Source organism: Periophthalmus magnuspinnatus, chromosome 19 (genome assembly GCF_009829125.3).
Source record: "Periophthalmus magnuspinnatus isolate fPerMag1 chromosome 19, fPerMag1.2.pri, whole genome shotgun sequence".
Taxonomy (NCBI): Eukaryota; Metazoa; Chordata; class Actinopteri; order Gobiiformes; family Gobiidae; genus Periophthalmus; species Periophthalmus magnuspinnatus.
Window position 1 is genome coordinate 20423139 of NC_047144.1, and position 18140 is coordinate 20441278.

Below are 18140 nucleotides of genomic sequence, written 5' to 3' on the forward strand. Positions count from 1 at the left end.
CTCACCAGCTTGATCTGTGGAAAAAAAAACATGAAGTCCAAATATCAAACCCTGTCAAACGTTAAAGGTGCACTGCGTAACCTTTCTGGTGGAGGGTCAGCTTCCTGCTTCAACGATATGACATTAAACGTATTGATCTCCATGGTGACGGGCATGTGATAAGTGCAAGATAGTTGAGCTTAATGTAATTCCGTGGGACATCACATGGAAGGTGGTAACATCTCCATGGAGACAAACAGATGGCGGACTCATTGCAAGGAAAAGTTACTAAGTGTAGCTTTAAGATTAAACTTTAGAATATTGGTGTTTTTCGCTTGTTGATTCTGCTCAAATTAGTTTTTCAGTCTTCTTTGCAATTTGGATTTTAAATTACTGCTGCCATCTTTATTGATACGTATATACATGGACCTAGCTAACCTATTAGCCGCTGTAATCGCACCTGTTCTCACTTTTTACAAATAAAAATTGAATATTGGTGCGAAGTGGTTTCATCCAAATCGGGTTCCAGTTGTTCCCTCTCTCTGTTACTTCCATGTTACATCCTTCTTATTCTGTTCTTAAATGTTTGTACTTTTACTATTCGTTTTCATCCATAAAATCAAGATACCTACGCTAATAACAGACCAATCAGGTGTCTTTTTTCCGCGAGGCTCCAGCTAGCCTTAGCCTAACAGCGGGGCAGACGGGAAAGTGCATGTACGTTTAACAATCTCGTTTCTGATTGGTTCTTGGGTTGGCAGATTTGCTTTTATAACTGCTTGAGTTTTTTTTTTTTTTTTTTTTTTTTTTTTATACATGCTTATATAGACCTTGCTTTCATCTACCTGTCAATCTTAATACATAATAATCTTTAATACTCAGGAGGTAGCAACACATTTTGAGACTAATTTACTTTTATACTGGGAAAGAGTTCGTCTTGACTGGCCATGCTCGCGGTAACCTGACAGAAATTTGGACTGATTTGACAGTTGTAGTGACAGTCTCTTTAAAACACTTCAATGTCGTAACAATAATAATATGAAGTATCAAAGCAAATGTGAAAAATGCATGAAAATCAATGACTATAGATATATTACAGTCTCTCTATGCGAATGGCCTCTTTAAAAGTGCACTACGTAACTTTTCTGACCTACTAGTCTCAATAGAACTGGTATTGCTCTGCCAGGGATGTTCCACAGTATGGCATTAGACATCTAGCTAGCATTTGTTTAATTATTGGATACATTCTTACAGTAAGCTTGCGTCACCATAGTTCTAGATCTAACCTGTAATTTGGGCTGGCCAGGTATGGTTAATGTCATACTGTGAAATGTTCTAGGTCACATATGTCAAACTCAAGGCCCGCGGGCCAAATGTGGCCCTCCACATCATTTTATGTGGCCCTCGACAGGGTAAATTAAAAGGTACAATGGCCCTAAAATGTAATTTTATCAAGAGATATGCATTTAAACAGCCATTATTTTTAAATCTAGCCAAATACATATGTAATATTTGTAACTTGAGTAAGTAATAAATACAGAAACAGTTAATTAATAAGTTAAAAAAATAGTTAGATTAATTTTACATCGGGTCCTTTGAGGGCAGTCATTTTGCTGATGTGGCCCTCGGTGAAAATGTGTTTGACACAGCTGTTCTAGGTAAACAACATCTCCATGGTGCCAAAGTTGGTGGACCCACCGTTAACCACCAATCACTTACACTTCACATTTATTGATTGTTGAAGTGTCTTGCTCAAGGACAAAGTGGTTGTATGTACTGGGATTGAACCGTCAACCCGTAATTATGCATATTATTATGTCATTGTTACATAAGTACACAGATGGAACCATGAGGCTAAATCTTGCTATACAAACTCAACTTTTTCGCTCTGTCCATTTGTCCACAGCCCCGCTCTCCTACCAGCTGTCCGCCCGCGACCTTAGCCACTCGGGCATCGCCATGGACACCGCCGGCTTCACCCTCGACCCGGAAAACTGCCCCTACTGCGCCAAGGAAGCTGAAGCGGCTGCAGAGGGGGGCAACGAGACGCCGGGGGACTCGGACAGCGAAGGGGTCTACGAATTCACCCAAGACCTCCACCACCGGGACCGCAGGGACAGCCGGCAGCCCAGGAAGAAGCACCACAGCCTGGGCAAAACGGCGGCCAAGGTGGTGCGCTTCTGGAGGCTGGTGTGCGACACGTTTCGGAAGATTGTGGATAGTAAATACTTCGGAAGAGGGATTATGATCGCTATTATGATCAATACGCTGAGTATGGGGATCGAGTATCATGAGCAGGTGAGTGTCCGGTTGGTTTCTTAAGCTTGGTTTGCCATAATTTGTAGTTTCGTGAAGTTTTCAATGTAGGTATTTTGAGGTGTAGATGGAAATATATAGTTGGGTTGGTGGTTCCGCACTTTTTTGCCGTACGGTAGGTTCTCGGTTACTGTTAGTTTCATGGTGTAGTCCTGTTTTAGGTATGGCTTAGTCCTATTTTAGACCTGCTTAGATCTGGTACTACATGGAAACCCAGATCTTTTGCAGTACTTGTACATATTCGAGAGCCATCGTAGTAGGACTTTGGACTTTGCCTCATGAGGTATATGTTTGGAAGTGAATGGATGGAAAAAACTAAAAAATTCAGCATTTGGATTGATTCAGGAAGTGTATTTTCAAGATCAGTATAAACGCTCAGAAGTTATAGATGTAGTGACGAGCTGTTGACCAGAAGAATGTTTAGTACAGAAGAGATTAGAGTTGTTTCAATAACTAGAACAAACAACATGACACATAAAGGCTTTATTAGTAACTCAAGATTTGTGGTTCAATCTTCCAATCGTCATTGTGTCCACGCGTAAGACACTTTTCTCCACTGTTGCTAACAGATGTGCGTGGATGTTTGTGATAATGGGTAAATCCCAGAGACCATATTTCTGTGGGCTGCTACAAAAATACATAATTCATAAAAAAATATATAATAAATAAATAAATGTTTCTTAATACATAGGCAATATTTCCTGAATTTATACGGAGTCCTATAATAGATAAAATTAGAGTTGTGTGACTTTTTGCCTTTTCATTGCAAATTATAAAACTTAAATGGGTGTATTATGAAAATTATGCAATTTTTTTTTGTACTATACTATACCATATTATAACATTGTTGGTTTTAGATGTCATACATGCAGGTTTGAGTATTTAAGTGATACTTTCCAGGTCCTACTCCATTAGCTTTGACAATTCAACATAAATATGGAAAAACTTGATACAAAAATGTTCAATACAACTTAATAAACCTGATATAATGTGCAGTAATGTCATTAGCGGGATGCACGGTGATTGTATTGTCAGTCTGAAGTGGGAGTGACTTTACATGGAGCGCAAAGGGAAAAGATAAAGTGATATTTATAAAACATGTTAACGTTGTTTTTGCCGAATAAAGCATTTTCCCAACAATTAAAGGTAACATGGTGATCTAAATATGTTACATGTTAGCAGTTAAAGCCCCATAGAAATAAAACTTCCAAACTAATAAATATAAATAAGCAAACTTATTTGTGTTCAGATGAGGTACAACTTTTATTTTTATGCTGCCCCCTAGTGGATGAGGATTTGGCTGCCGTTAGCTAGACGAGGCTCGGATTCTCCATTCCCCTCAAGATTGGGATTCCGTAATGTCTTCTCGCCGGGCTAGCTTGTTTACATGAAGCTAATTGCAGCCATGTGACCTTGCTAGCTAACACCGGGGATATAAAAAGAACTGGAGATGTGATGTAACTCGTGGACAGCTCCATGTGTGCGACGGTTTGGAGCGCTTTTCGTGTGGTATTGTATTGTTTGACCCTGGATTCACCTGGTATTAGCATGCGATTCCGAGTTAGCCGTGCGGGGATGAAAGAGAATGCATGTCAAGAGCGAAAAGCAAACAAGAAAAGGGCACGCTCGTACTCCGGGCTGTGGGGTAACATCTGCGGATCATCTGGATCTTTGGAGTTTCCTGAGTAAAAACATATGCCGTGGAGATATGTTCAGAATTCAATCAAGACCTGCCAATTCATACAGAGCTCGAAAGTGGACATTTGTTTTTTAAGTTTTTGTCTATTTATAACAGCAGCTAATTGCTATAAGCTAATTTCCATGCATTTTCTTTACAGTTTTGGAATCTAGATTGGTTTTGTCTATATATACTACACAAAAAATCTCAGTCTGGTCTTCACCTCCTTCTTTGGATCTTTTTAACCAAACTCACAGCGCCGTCCAATCAGATTTGTTTATTTCAGACACGCATTGGGAAATAAAGCCGCTCACTGGTCATCTATCATTTAAAACAAAGCCAAACTTCTCGAATTTAAAGTTGCCGTGTTTGTTTTGATACGCACAGACCACGGTTGTCCTCGATTGGCTTATCCGCCTGTCAATCACGCTGATCTGAACATCCAAACTCCAGGAGGTAAAATTGGTGCCCAAACTATTAGAGAAGTCTGTATTCCCGGCTGGACAGGGGAAACCGAAGGCGCCCAATGGCTCAGCTCAGAAGCAATTATGCAATGTTATAAATAGATTAAATCGTCCAGCTAAGGCAGTCCCGACGAAGGCTAGCTCAAGATCTAGCGGCACAGTGGTGGAGTAGGTAGCTATTACTCTTCACGGCAAGAAAGGAAGATATACACCTTTTAGCGTAGCGGCTATCGACCTTAAATTTGCAGCGGAGGGTAATATTTTGTTTGATGCCTCAAGAATAAGGTTTTATTTGAGGACTTTGTACAAAAACGTTACTACGCAGCGCTTTCATTCATTCATTAAATGGTCTGCAGTGGTCCAGAGTTATTCCTCACTGACCTTACGCTTCCAGACCATGCTGATTATTCACCACGATGAGTTTATAAGTTCTTTTCACAACTCTTAGAGACAAAAGAGTTGATTATAGGACAATAAAAATGCTTTAAATGTAGATGCGGTTTTTAATTGTTTTTTAATTTTTTTTATAGACTAACATTGTTCGTTACAGACATTTATCACACTATAGCGTCAAAATACAGTTGAATGAATGCTAACAATCGTATTTTAGCATTAAAATCTCCATTGGTTTACCATTTGGCTAACTGAAAATTGTCTGAGATGGTTCAACCCAACCCACAAGCTTGATTTACATTATTCCGAAAGTTTCCGTGGGCGCGCCATTGTCACTGGTGTTGCTCTTGTCCAGTTTATGTTACAGAATGGTTGTGGTTGCGTTTGTACTAAATTTAAATCACATAATTCAGTGAAAAAGTCCAAAATCTGCCCTGCACATCAACTCAAAATAGCGACAGAGCTTATCGGACCTCGTTTTTTCTGGAATCTAAACAATCGTTATCGGCCGTTTTCATCAACCATGAAAAAAACCCCATATCAGTCAATCTCTTTTTTCAAACGAGCTGCTTTTGGTTATGTTTTTGTGTTGTGTGATGTATCGTGCTATGATAAAAACGTAGCCCAGCGCCTGTTATGTTGCCTGCTGCGACTTAGTGCTTGGTATTCTATCTTGGCGTTGGCTGAGCTCTGTTGGCGCGTGCGGTCCTGTATAAAGTTATATAACCCACGTGAAGTAACCGACACCAGTGCAAGTGTGCGTTTGTGTACTTTCGCGTGCATGTGTGTAGCAGCGGGAGCCTGGTTTTTACAATGGGGTTACCTTCGGCCAATGACCCACTGCCTGTAAACTGTTCCATATGTCCAACATCACTGGTACATGTGGGTTTATACGAGCTCTACCTTTAGGAGATTCCTTTGCTTGTACTCACGTTTTGTTTCAACATTTCTCCATTGTGTTCGCTCGACGTGGTAATAGAGCTCAGGATCGAACCACAAAAACTTGCGTTAGTGGTTAGATTTGCCGGTGATCCATAGAGGTACAACATTAGCACAAAGTATTTTAAAAGGCAAGGAACAAAAGTAAATAAAGAGCCATGAACAACAGATACAGTTTTTGGTCACTATTGTTTGGGGGCTGCAAGATATACAGTTGTCCTTTACTGTAACACGGTTAATTTTTTTGCGGTCTCGGTGCTTTTTTGTTTTTTACAGTGTTTGAACATGCATTTTGTTCTGCGTCCTGATTGGCTAAAGGGATATGCAGCGTCTCCTGTACTTATTTTATTAACAATGAATGTTATTTATTATAGTATGTTGGTTACATTATTTACTTTCTTCATAAATAAATGCATAAATGAATCTTCGTTTCATCATATAAAGGAGGAAAATAACATAAGGAATACGTTTTAATAAGGATGCAAAAAGGGTTGTAACAGCAAAAAGACTATCATAAAGATGGAGTCTGCTTTGGCTTTGTGGATCAGCGACTGCAGGAAAAAGAACATTACGCTGGAAACCAAAATCATCAGCACAAAAGCTAAAACGCTTTATGAAACACGACAGCGGAGTGGCACCAGGATGAAGAGGCGCGGTCAGAGGTAGGGGCGTGGTCAGAGGAAGGGGCGTGGTCAGAGGAAGAGGCATGGTCAGAGGAACTATGAACTACACGAGAGTCACTATTAATCATTTCTTATGTGTCCAAACCCGTGTGTTGATCATTAAAATTGCATTTGTTTCTGTGTTTCTTTTTATTTACAGTACAGTAAAGTATTTGGTTTTGTTCTATAATATTGCACTTATTTTTTAAAATCTATGAAGGTTTGATCTTTGAGAGCGGTTAAACAAGAGAGAAATGTGAGAAAATGTTAATGCCTGTGTGAGAAAAGTGTATAAAGTGTGTGGTGAGGGGTTTTACAGACAAAAACATATAGAATAATTGTAAAAAATAAAGCTGATACTTCGTGGATTTCGCCTATTGCGGGTTATTTTTTAGACCATAACCCCTGCCATAAACGACTGTATTTCCACTGTATTGCGATCAGATTATTTAAGTACTGAATTTCTTCTACACACACTACAACAAAATATGTAAAAGCATGACTTCAGCGAGCATACTCTGAAATCCATTCTCATATTAGTAAACTACTAAATTGTATTGTGTAAAGTACGACAAGAATCCCATGCTGTTCAAATTTCAGTCTTCTCTCAAATGTTATTGCTCCTGGGCATGTTAAAAATGTCAACTTTGACCAGAATCTTACTATTAAAACATGAATAGCAGCACAAAATATTTTTCAAAATGATTCAGCGCTCGGTAAATACATAAAACAAATATAAGCCGTTTGAAAGCCTCCCAGAGAGTCACTGTACCTGATTTTGACTGTGTTATTCATTCATTAAACGGTTTGCAGTGGTTGAGAGTTATTCCTCACTGACCTTATGCATTCAGAGCATCCTAATTATTCACCATGATGAGTTTATAAGCTCTTTTCACAACTCTCAGAGACAAAAGTGGAGTTTTTTTACTTGATGGAACAATAAAAATGCTTTATAAGTAGATACAGACACCAAGAAGCACGACAACCTTTTGAGTTGTGTTGTTTTGGTCAACTAAAATTGTTTGTTACATACATTTGTCACACTACAGCGTCAGAATACTGTTGAATGAACGCTAACGTTAGTATTTTGCATCTTAAACTCTCAATTTTTTTACCATTTGGCTAACTGAAAATCATCTGAGATGGTGCAACACAACCCACGAGCTCTATTCACTTTATTCCGAAAGTTTCCGTGGGCGCTATTGTCATTTGTGTTGTATTATTTTGCACGTTGCTGCCGATCTTGACAGCAAATAAGTTCTATACGGACTACAATGCCGTTTTAAAGCCTCCCAGATAATCGGTGTAGTGTTGACTTGTTGGTGCACACGAACTTTGAACATTTTACATAAACAAACCTACTTTATATCATATTTTTATGGTAAAACTTTTCCTAAATTCTCCATTGAAATGAATGGGATTTCGAGGAAAAGGTGGGCAAGGCGGAATAAGGTCAATAGCCAAATAGTTAAACGGGATGTACAGTATCAGGATTCATTTCGGTATTGCATGTTTTGCACGGAAAAGGAGCATTGTTCTGTTATAATTCACTTCAATGTTTTGACTTTACTGTCGTCTTTTGGCAACAATGGAGCGAAGCTTTTAGAAAAGACTTATTTGCACATGGCTTTTATCAATATGACAGTGATGTATGCTAAATCAACATTATTAGATTTATCCATTTAACCCTGCATTCTGTTGCTAACTAACTGCACATGCTAACTAACCCATCATGCTAACTAACTCCACATGTCGACTCTCTCCACCTCCTTTTTTTTTTACAAAGTTGGACAGGTGCAAAGTCATTATGTTTTTCTCGTACTGTATTCAATTATTTTTATTGTTATCTTTTTGCACCAAACCACCAATTTCACATTTGTTCATTCTCCTCTCCAAATGCTAACTCACACCAAATGCTAAACTCACTCAAACTCCACCCAACTCTCTTTACCTACTAACTTATTCTAACATACGCTAATGTTGTCCGATTTGACGCCCTGTCCTATTTGGCAGGTTTTTTTATGTTTTTTACTCTTTTAAACATGTTTATTATGTGTTCTGTCTGCTGTAACCACACTTATTGCTAAGCTTAAATATTTTTCATATCAAAGTTTACATTGGAGAAACTAAACAGACACTCCATAAGATAACGTACCAACACCGGCGTGAGAGCAGCTCAGGACCCCAGTCTGCTGTACATTTCAATCTCAAAGACACTAACAACTCCTTTGAAGACAGTGAAGTTCAGATCTCAGCCAGAGAAAAGAAATGGTTTGAGAGGAGAGTTAAAGAAGCTATTTTTTTTGTTAGGAAAGAGAACCCTTCCTTACACAGGAATGGGAGGTCTTAGACATCATCTATCTGATTTATAACTCCATCCTCAGCAGTGTGATTCTAGCTCCCGCAGATAAATGCTGTTGTGTCCTTGGGCAAGACAGTTAACACACCTTGCCCCCAGTGTCTTTGTACATTGGTGTGTGTGAGCGGTTTCTTGATGTAAAGCGCTTTAAGTGACCATTTACCAGAATTAACTTAGCTCCGCTCTGTTTTCTAATGTTTATTAACAGTTTAAATACATCATTTTCACTGACATTGAGCACATAATTATTAATAAAAAGGTTTATATTCCAAGAGATTGAACAAGTCTTGAGTATACCACGATTGTAGTAACTTCAGTGTTTGTGCCAAAGTATCTGGTCATGCGCAGTTTGAAAAAAAAGTGCGCAATCGGGTACATTTCCAAGTCGAACAATGGCAGCTAATTCACTCAAACTCCACCAATGCGCTAATTTACTCTATCTGCAAGCTAACGTTACATGCTAACACCTCCACAAGAAAAATCAGGAGCCTTTTACGTCCATTGGTCCTGCAGACATCAAGTTCGTCCCCCTCTGTCTCTCTGAAATAAGTCCCATTGGCCGCAGACCTTAAAGATTAAACTGGACGTTTATACAGTAATATCAATACAGCTTTGGGCATGAGCCAGTGCCAAAACCGCAGTACGACTTATTCATTAACGCTATAGCCTATAATGGAACGTAATTACTTTTAAATCGGAAATTTAAAACCAAAAAAGTGATTAACGCTAATCATGTTCATGTGCAGTAGGTTAACGGCGCTGTACCTGATTTTTACCACCATGTAACTTTTCTGGCAGAGCTGCTTGTGTTCAAATAATGTTGCGTTTTTTCCTGGAATGTTCCACACTATGGCATTAAACTTATTTATTTTCGTTGATGCCAAAGGGTACAAGTCAGATCTGTGGAGATTCGGGCCCAATCACAATAAGAATGCATTTTTTTCCCAAGTTATTTTTGAGCAACTAAAAAACACCTTTAACTGAATAAATGGAATATGACCAAATGTAATGCCATACTGTGGAAAATTCCAGGCAATGCAGTAACTGATCGACCCCACTTCAGGAAAGTTACACAATGCACCTTTGATTATTTTGGAGTATAATGGAAAATATAATCCGTGCTTTGTCCAGCCTCCATTTTTGAGCTTTCATTAATTAAAGGTCTAACTTTGTCGTACTTAAAAACGATCAAAAACGCTGCGCTCGCTAACGCTAATGGGTGTCACTGCTGGGGCTGATTGCACATAATGCGCTTATTCATCATCAATTTGGATAATTATAAACATGAGATGACAAAAAAGGGTTACTTCAGCCGCTAATGGTGTTTTTGATGGATTTTGTTGTGTCTAATTAAAAAAAAACACATGTTACTATGGAAACTGACACTGTAAAATGATAGTTGTCAACAAATTTACCTAAGTAATTGGATATATGTGCATTTTTAGATTCAGATATTTGCTCAACAAAAATTGCAATTTATTGAGTAACTGATTGGGAATAATATTACAATTACTACAATAAAATACTAATTAAATGCATTAAGAATAACATAATCATGACAATATTTAAAAGAATGTGTCAGAATTAAGTTTATTATATTAAAGAGGAGGTATTTTACTTGTGTGGGTTATTTTTTGCTAGCACATAACATATTTAGATCATTATGTTACCTTTTATTGTTTTGAAAAAGATATATTCTCACATCATGCATAAATACACTGCCTGGCCAAAAAAGAAAAGAAGTTGCCACCTGGATTTAACTCAGCAAATATGTTGGTGTTGCTGCATTTGGTCCGGTCTAGGTTCAGCAGAATGAGGTCAGCTGACACCTGAATATACTGAATGACCAGGTTATTCCATCAGTGGGTTTTTTCTTCCCTGATGACACAGGCATATTCCAAGATGACAATGCCAGGATTCATCGGGCTCAAATTGTGACAGAGTTGGTTCAGGAGCATGAGACGTCATTTTCACACATGGATTGTCCACCACAGAGTACAGACCTTAACCCCATTGAGAATCTTTGGGATGTGCTGGAGAAGCTTTGTGCAGCGTCAGACTCGACCAGCATCTATGATAAATTAATGCAACACTTGATGGAAATGAATCTTGTGACACTACAGAAGCAAAATCGAAACAATGCCGTAATCAAATCTAAAGGCGGAACTACGAAATATTAAAGTGCGTGACCTTTTTTTTTTTTTTTTGGCCTGGCAGTGTATATATCACACAAAAGTTTAAAATCTTTATACTCAAATAGACGCCACTCCCCACTTCCCATTAGCCTCCTATTGGTCACTCTCCTACTTCATATTCCTGCTCTGAGAGAGTGACCATTACATCTAACCAATGTCTTACCAGGTATTTATCATGTGTTCTTATTTAAGGACCTGTCATTGGCCAGTTGCAAACACCTAAACTCCGCCCACAAACACATTTCAAATACAGCTGCTAAACTGGGCAGTACCTGGACGACTAAAGAAAACAGTGAAGATGGAGGGGTGAGGTATTTTTTTTGGTGATAACTTTTTTTTGGACCAGGCAGTGTAATACGTTTCATTTTTATTTTTTTTGACAAGTCCTCCCTCCTTTTGTTCTCCGCACTAAGTCACTCCCCCTTCAGAGCGCTATCACAACACAATCTGTGCATCCCTCTAATGAAACTACTGCACATCACATCAAGTTTGTGAAGTTGTTGTATAGTTTTGTATCATATTTTTGTATATTTAAGGAGAGTTGTCATGTGGGAGCATTAATGACGTAAGTTTGTGGGCGGAGCCTTGTACAGAATCTTACAGCTGACCATAAGGAGGGATCAAACAGAGACCGGAAGAGATCTCTAAATTACTAAAACATGCATGAATGACATTTAAATCTCTTCAGTTATGTTTTTGATGAGGGAACAACATTATAACCTGGTACATTTTGCATAATACCTCCTCTTTAATTTAATGAGTGTAAATACATATTTTATGTCACCGTTTCCAATCAAACATTTGTGCTGTGCCAAAGCAACTGTTTTCGGTTTCCAGATAATATACTTCAAACATATACTTACAACTGACACAAAAGATTAGAGTTTTTATTTTGACAGTTCCAAGACTTTCCGTACTGAAGCAAATCTAATGTTTCCCTGATGCTTCGAATACAGCGTCTGTCTGGCCATGGATATAATTCTGCATTTGAAAATTTCACAATGTTCTCTTATGTAACTAACTCGATGCAAATGCACTTTGAGCACAACTTTTCCACTCCGCACTAAGTGCTTGTACCAGCTGACGTTCCCAACAAGCATCATGATAACGCTCTATTTGGGGAGAAGTAGTTTGCATCTTTATTTATATAGTTTCATCTTTGTATATACATGCTAACTATGGTAGTGTAGAAAACATATTGCGGATGCACACTACCAGTCAATGCTTTTTGTTGTTTTTTTTGCTACTGTATATATTGTAGACTTCAAATAAATGAAACAAGATATATAGAATTATGTTGCAAAGATGTTTACGAGAGGGTATTGTGCGAAACTTTTCAACTTTTGGAGCTTTAGACCATGTTATAACGCTGTTCCCTCATCAAAAACGTGCACGAAGAGGTTCAGTTTGTCGTCTATCTATGTTTGGGTAATCTAGCGATCTCTATTACAGACTATCTGAACCCTTTTTATGGTTAGTAGTACGAGGCTCCGCCCACAAGCCTACATTAGCCATGCTCCCACACGGCCATTTTTCCATAAACATACAAAAGGATGATACAAAATAATATAATACAGTTGTCTCTCACTATATCGCGGTTCACCTTTCATGGTCTCGCTGTTTGCGTGGATTATTTTAGCGAAATTTTACATGTTTTTTTTTTTTTTTTTTGCAAGTTTTCTCCCTGATAAAACCTCATATGTCGATGAAACGTTCTGCACCGACGAAGGTTTGAACTTTGAGAGAGTTTAAACAAGAGAGAAATGTGAGAAAATGTTAATGCCTGTGTAAGAAAAGTGTATAAAGTGTGTGGAGAGGGGTTTTACAGCCAAATACATGTAGAATAATTGTAAAAAATAAAACTGATACTTTGCAGATTTCATCTATTGTGGGTTATTTTTAGAACGTAATAATAAACGAGGGACCACTGTGCTACTGTATATATCGTGGACACATATTGAAGACTTCAAATATATGAAACAAGACGTATGGAATTATGTTGCAAGGATGTTTAAAGAGAGGGTATCAAAATGTACAAGTTTATTCTCAGATCCAAAACAAACAGGAACAAAGAGAACAATAGGTTGAATAGGGTTGTTAAGGCTGAAAACTGGAGACAATAGCTGTTTACAGTTTCAGTGTCGTTAGCCCCGCCCCTCAGATAAGTATAAGGCAGGTGTCCATCATCAATCTGACCAAAACTGCAGAAGCGGATTGGATGAGCAGGGAAACGTCTTCACTCCTACAGCTTTTTGTCCAGATGACAGATTTAACTTTCTTCTTTTGCTATGTACCAGACCTGGACGACTGACGGATTACACAGACATCTCATATGGTTAGCAGCACGAGGCTCCGCCCACTAGCCTACATCACCCACGCTCCCACACGGCCATTTTTCACAAACATACAAAAGCATGATACAAAACAACACAATACAACTTCACAAACCTGATACAATGTGCTGTAGTTTAATTAGCTTGATGCATGCTGATATTTGTTGCGATAGCGCTCTGAAGGGGGAGTGAATTAGCGCAGGGAGCAAAGGTTTAGTCTCAGTTTCATTTCGTTTCCCATCTGACTCTTAACCTAAACATTTCAATGTTGTTTCCGACTAGTATCGCTTTTTTCAAACACGATAAAAGGCAACACGGTGATGTAAATATGTTATGTGTATCGGTATCGGTATCAAGTACTAGAATCGATTCTCAAAATGTCCCAATCCTGCCAATCCCGATACTAAAGCAGCAGCTCTTACAGTAACCATCTACCGCAACCGTTATTTCACATTCCTCTGAGCGCAGGAAATACCCCCATCCATCATTCGATCACTACCCCGTTTTTCACCTCCAAAAATGTCTTTCTTTCTAAACTGGGGTAGACCGCCAGTACAAATCACTAAAATCCTTTTCTCTTTTGCTTGCGTTGGGTCGATGCCATGTCGTCTTTGGATGCCAGTTTCTCTGGGACAGGATAAAGTTGAATAAACATTGTCTAAATTTTGAGGACATTTCCATGGGCTCTTTGGATCTGGCAACCCAACCAACTACTGTCTGTAGAAACTGGCATCGCCGCTACTGCCCAGTATTCAGAAGGACATGGGATCTAAGAAGTGGTATTGGCAGGACGCAACGCTCTAATCCCGCTACTTAGAAGAATGCAATGGTTTTATTTAAAGAGTGAAAGACTAGAACAATAAATACTGTCTATCTAGATGTTTTCAAATATAATGTATCAAAACAGAATTACGTTGCTGGGGCAATTTAAAAAATAATATTATGGTAAATGGTATTTGTTTCTTTTGTTTGTGATGTAACATCTGTTTTTCATGGGAGTTTAAGTGTAGCCCTGGTCCATTATTCATACAACTCCAAAATGTAAAACTGCTTTTGGCCAGAGCTGCTTCAGGAGCATTTAGGAAGTACCCATTCTGTAGCTTTACAAGATGGATTCTCATGATATTTGTGAGTTCACGAGCGTCCATTTTGAAATACTCCCGCTGTAAGGTTACGTAAGCGGGTGGACCAATCACAGAGCAGCATTGACATTTAAGTGGAAACCAAAAGCGACGCTCTTAACCCTGGAGAACTCACATGATCATGTTTGGCTCCAGTTGATTGCTGCTACCCAAAATTAACAAAAATAAAAAATCAAATTTAACTTCAAAAGCCCAGAGTGCCACTTCTGACCCCTGCATAGAGACCCCTAGTGGATGAATATTGAACTAAAATGAGAGTTTTATTTGACTGGAGCCTGACGCTGTGGTTGATGTCACATTTACTTATTCCACTTCTTTATTCAGTCTACGGTCGCCATGTGGCCCAAACATGAAATTATCATTTAAAGCTGCACTGAACAACTTTTTTTTGTAGGTTTTACCATCTTGTCTTCATGGAGATGTTATTGCTTTGCTTCCATGTTCCACAGTATAGCAAAATATCAAGATTTTTATTATTTTTTTAGCAATTTAAACTGAAGAAATGCAAGATAGGACAGTTTAATGTCATATCATGGAACATTCCGAGCAAACCAATAACATCTCCACGGAGACAAGCAGGTAGCGAGTTCCATAGAGCAGCTTTAATGCATTTCTCTTGTAAACCTTTCTGTTTTTTTGCAAAGTAACGATGCATCCGTGACATAAAAAGTTACATATTACACCTTTATGTCGCCGGGAACTCTTTTCATATCCGATCCAGCCTTTAGCGAAGGTGAACAGCCGGATCCGTCTCTCTTTTTATGGAGACGCCAAATGAAAAACATGGAGCTAGTCTGACCTTCTGCAGCGAACAGACGATTTGCCATGGCACATAGCTGGCACAGTCACAACTATTCCATCAGGACGCCCATAAAAGGCAATGCTCTTTAAAGGGATGCTCTTAAAGGGGTTGGAGATAAAGCGGACACCCTCTCCACACTTATCCAACATGTCTGCCTGCAACACAGTCCAACAGCAGGATTAATCTGTGTTTTTCGTCTGTGCTGAAGATGGTTGAAGTTAATATTTAAGTGTATTTACATTTTTTTTATTACATTTTTAATTTTTTTTTAAAGGGACTATATTACGCTATTTCCTGATCTATGTTATAATGTTGTTTCCTCATCAAAAACATACCTGGAGTTGTGTTTTGTTTAATTTACGCATGTTTAACACACAAACCTTCATCTCTCAAACCCGAAAACACTCCGTTCCACCTTGTGATGTCATCATGTGGTAATACAGGAAGTGCTGTGTTTTTAAACTCCATACACCTTTACTAGAATCATTTGGATGATTTTGATGCTGGAATTGGCAATCTTTACTGAAACTAAAGGGAAAATGTAGCCGTTAACTGGATAAAAAAAAGTGCTGGATTATGACATCACAAGGTGGAACAGAGCATTTTGAGCTTTGGAGATGTAAACAGACAATAATAACAATGGGTTTCTGAAACAAAAAACAACTTCAAGTACTTTTTGATGAGGTAAGAACATTCAAACATGGCTTAAAGCTCACAAGAGTCAATTTTGAGTAATCTATGACCTTTAATGTATAAAGTTATGCGTAAGTTCGCAGAAATCTAACTTACGAATTACTTCTGAAAATGTAACATGTAAATAATTAAAGTTGCGTGATGTAAACTCATTAACTCTGCTACTTGCTTGTCTCAACAAAGATTTTATTGCTTTGTCAGGAACGCTTCACAGTACGACGTTAAACTTATCTACCTTGCATTTCTTCAATCACAAATGTGCTAATTGCTAAAAAAAAAACATTCATTGTTATTTTGAGGGGGCTCGACTCTCCACTGATATGACTCGTAACGTTGTGAGGTGGTGTTGCCAGCTCGTTTCCATGGAGATATGAAGCAAAAATGAATCTTCCAAAAGAAAAGTTATACTATTGTAATTAGGAAAGTTGTTGAAAATGATTGGCTTTGTTTTAGCTATGGGGTCAATTTTACAGTAGATTGTTGAATATTTGTGAAAAGTATAGAAAATCTGTTAATAACCGATACTCTAGATACTCCCTGGAGCCGGTATCGATGCTTAACCCTATAGCGTTGGATGCTGTCGCTGCCGATACATTCATGGTTGTGGACTTTCCATTACCGTAACTCCGCAACCGATTGTACTTCATGTAAATTCAAACGGCGTCTCAAAGGAGAGGCATGGAGCTCTTTAAATATTTTACTGTCATTAGGGTAATGTGCTTACGTCATCGCTTCGAAGACGACCAATCAGAGCGCAGGTGCCGCCAGTTACGGTAATGGAAAGTCCTCAACCGTGAGTTTATCGGCGGCGACAGCTTTCGACGCTATAGGGTTAAAAAGTCACAGTCATGGGACAAAAATGAACCTTTCGTAAATAGGTTTAAATCTTGAGCTGTATCAGAACAAGTATAAGACGCATAGACTGATTTACGCTCGTGGACCACTGTGGAACCTACTGGACGACTGAGGAATTACACAGATATAAAAGCACATGAAAATATAGCAGAAAGTACTAATATTTAATGCTGGAAAAAAAACGAATAATGCTTTTAATTACCATTGTGGTCTTAGAATCGGTTTGGAGTTTCAAGTCTATTCCTTCGTACTAAAATCGAGTTTAAAATTGTATTGTAACAACCCTAATCTGGATTTAGCAAGGATTTGACCAGGATTTTGCTCAGTAATGCCTATAAGAAGAATTAATTTAACTGTAAATGCTATAGAGGACGAAGAGATGAAAAGGTTTAGGTTAAAATGTGTCGTCTTCCGCGTTCCCGTCCTATTTACAACTACATCCTCTTAACATCCACTCACTGTCCTTCTGTTGTGTAGTACTAGCATGTACAAGCCCTGCTCCCTCGTTGAACTGTGCGGTGTGTGGGGGATGAGGAGATAAAAAACAGACGTGTCGCCTCTGCTCAGTGTCAGGGACAGTCTGGGAAGTAGACACACAGAAGGGTCAAAGGTCAACGGTATGTCCGCCGCGGAGGGACACGAGCCGTGGGATGCGTTCGCTTTTTACAACACGTATCTCCCATATCCAGATTGATTAAGGGTTTGGTTTGTTTGTGTAGCTGTGAAAACAAGAGCGAAATTGAGCCGACCCCTTGATGAGTAGAACAGTAAAGGTCAGATATGTCAGTGCAAGTGCAAAACTGCGTGTGCAAACTAAAAATGTGCAGTTTTTGGGGGCGTGTTGTGTATGATTTACTATTGGAAACTGCGCGTATTATCTCTAAAGCAAAACTGATATGTAAATGAGAGAATTGTGGGAGCAAAAGTGTCCTCAGTATATAGGTAGATAGGAGGAACAATACTTTTTGGAGGTCAGTATTTATCATTGGTACTTTTTCTTTGCACTACTGGGAACTTTTTAGCTGACTTTTCTGTACTACAATGAGATTTGACCTGTAGAAGTCTGAATTATGAACTTTTATGACTCATTATAAACACGAATTAACTACTTAACTGTTGCAGTCTGTCATTTATTTCTTGCAGCTCATATTTTTTTTAGCAATTTTGTACATTTAGAACAAACTTTTCTCATTCAGGGTCACATATAAAAACACACACAAAGCTGAGGGCCGTTTGAGGGCCATAGACTGGTCGCAAATACAGTGAATACTTCAAATCTGCGTTATTATTACAAGTTAAACTGAACCACTAGATGTTTATTCACGTTTAT

At 38.5% G+C, this 18140-nt stretch overlaps 1 protein-coding gene across 2 annotated transcripts in view; it reads left to right on the forward strand.

Moving 5' to 3' along the window:
* The window catches only part of cacna1g (calcium channel, voltage-dependent, T type, alpha 1G subunit), a 313071-nt gene that overhangs the window by 124411 nt on the left and 170520 nt on the right, over positions 1-18140 (forward strand). For both annotated transcript variants that reach the window (XM_055229674.1, XM_055229673.1), the window contains exon 8: positions 1886-2277. In XM_055229674.1, the coding sequence (XP_055085649.1) occupies positions 1886-2277 (392 nt within the window). The remainder of the gene's footprint in view (positions 1-1885; positions 2278-18140) is intronic.